This window comes from Mus pahari, chromosome 17 (assembly GCF_900095145.1).
Source record: "Mus pahari chromosome 17, PAHARI_EIJ_v1.1, whole genome shotgun sequence".
NCBI lineage: Eukaryota > Metazoa > Chordata > Mammalia > Rodentia > Muridae > Mus > Mus pahari.
The window spans coordinates 47,845,111-47,846,920 of NC_034606.1; the positions used below are offsets into that span (position 1 = coordinate 47,845,111).

At 50.6% G+C, this 1,810-nt stretch overlaps 1 protein-coding gene across 1 annotated transcript in view; it reads right to left on the reverse strand.

The window, feature by feature from the left end:
* LOC110334914 (cytochrome P450 2D3-like) overlaps nucleotides 1-620 on the reverse strand; it is a 5,075-nt gene extending 4,455 nt beyond the window's left edge. Inside the window, exon 1 of the mRNA XM_021216939.2 lies at nucleotides 349-620. Within this exon, the coding sequence (XP_021072598.1) occupies nucleotides 349-537 (189 nt within the window). The 5' untranslated portion in view covers nucleotides 538-620. The remainder of the gene's footprint in view (nucleotides 1-348) is intronic.
* Between the last annotated feature and the right edge of the window lie 1,190 nt (nucleotides 621-1,810).

Below are 1,810 nucleotides of genomic sequence, written 5' to 3' on the forward strand. Positions count from 1 at the left end.
ATAGGGAACTTTCTGGATAGCATTTGAAATGTAAATAAAGAAAATATCTAATAAGAGAGAGAGAGAGAGAGAGAGAGAGAGAGAGAGAGAGAGAGAGAGAGAGAGACCTGGGACCTCTATGGCTGCTGCCCTCTCCTACTAGAGTGAACCCTGTAGTCACATCCTGCTTCAATTCCTGAACTTTGACCCTCAAAACTTTTTCCTAGAAATTCCCAGTGGCTACCTCCAAAAATTGCCAAGCCTGTCCCCTTTGGGGGCCAGATCCCTATTTGACCTGTGGCTTGGCCCTCACTGTGTGCTGCTACAGACACCATAAGAGCAATTAAAATCCACCAATAAGTCTCTCACCTTGTACAAGCTGTATGGCATGTTATCCACGTCTACCTGCAGCAGGTTACCCACCACAGGCCATGGCACAGGGCCCGGTGGATAGCAAGAAGTCCAGCGCTGGCGCCTGTGCATCAGGTCCACGAGTAATATGAAGATGACTGTGAATATGGCCACAGGCCACAGGACAGTTCCACTCAGCAGCTCCATGCCCACCCCACTGCTGCCCAGGCTTCCCAGAGACCAATGAACAACACTCAATACAATACCTAGGATCAGAGAGCCCCAAGCTTGGATCCTGCCGCCTTATAAAGGAGTGCCAGGGTTGCCCTTTGTCCTCTGCCTCCAACCCCAATCCTGTGTTTTGTTTGGCCAAGTGTAGAGACAGGCCAGAGAGGATCAGTCCCTTCCTGGAGCTGAGCATGCTGATTCTGCTGGGNTGAACATGGTAGACAGATGTCTAGTGGACNCTTNCNTCACAGCAGATGATCTGATCATTGAGTGCTGAAAAATCTTCAGGTACAATGCCCATTCAAAGCTTTGGGAGGTTGAACATTGCCTCAGAGAAGAATGAGACCTCCTAGACCTTCACAGAACACTTTGTTGGGAGGACACAGGGATTGAGTGGCATCCAGTCAATGGCATCTGTGGATATGTTAGCAGTAGGAGCTGTCTCCTACAGTTGAAGGAAAGAGGCTGGAGCCCCTTTTGGTTTTGGAATGGCATTGCAGAGGGCAGCTGCAATTCCTGTGGGTGAGTGAGGGCCAGTGGTGGGAAGGTACCTAAAGCCCCCTTGGTGAGTGAGTTGTGAAGTGCAGCTGGAGCAGTGCCATTTTCAGTACAGGTCACCCAATGAATTAGGCAGCAAGGCATACAATATGGGATTTCTCAAACCCAGTCTGAAGAAGCTGAGCAATGGTCTGATAATATTGAGGAGCCACTAAATTGGGTCAGGTTCTTGTCACTTGCTGGCCTCATTCAGTCTCTTATTCAACCTATGTTTCTTGGTGGTTCAATCTCTCCTGGCACCAGTCTTCCACATGGACATAGGTAAGAAAGATTTCTCTTAGGGCCAGAGGCCACTGGTCAGGCTGGGTTGCTATGAGGAAGAAGGGAAGATGACTCCTAAGTCTTCCAACAAATGGCGCTTGTGTGCTGGGCACTGCTGGGCACACTGCACATGCCAACTTACCATTTGCTAGGGTCAGCAGAGACTCAGTCCATGACCTTGCTGGATCCAGACCTCTGAAGATCAAAGGCTCAGAAGTCCCAGTGGAATCCCAGTTAGGCTCTCTGTTGCTCTCTCTGCTGCACCTTCACTGTGGCAGAAGGGAGGCATGGGCTGAGCAGAGTCCACACCATGCAGCCTAACGGCAATGACTACACAGGGACCTCCGCCTCTCTGCTGCCCATGCCACCCCTGCACTCACCACCTCTGAGTCACTGCAGGCTGTGGGTGACTATATGCTTATTGGTAGCCAGA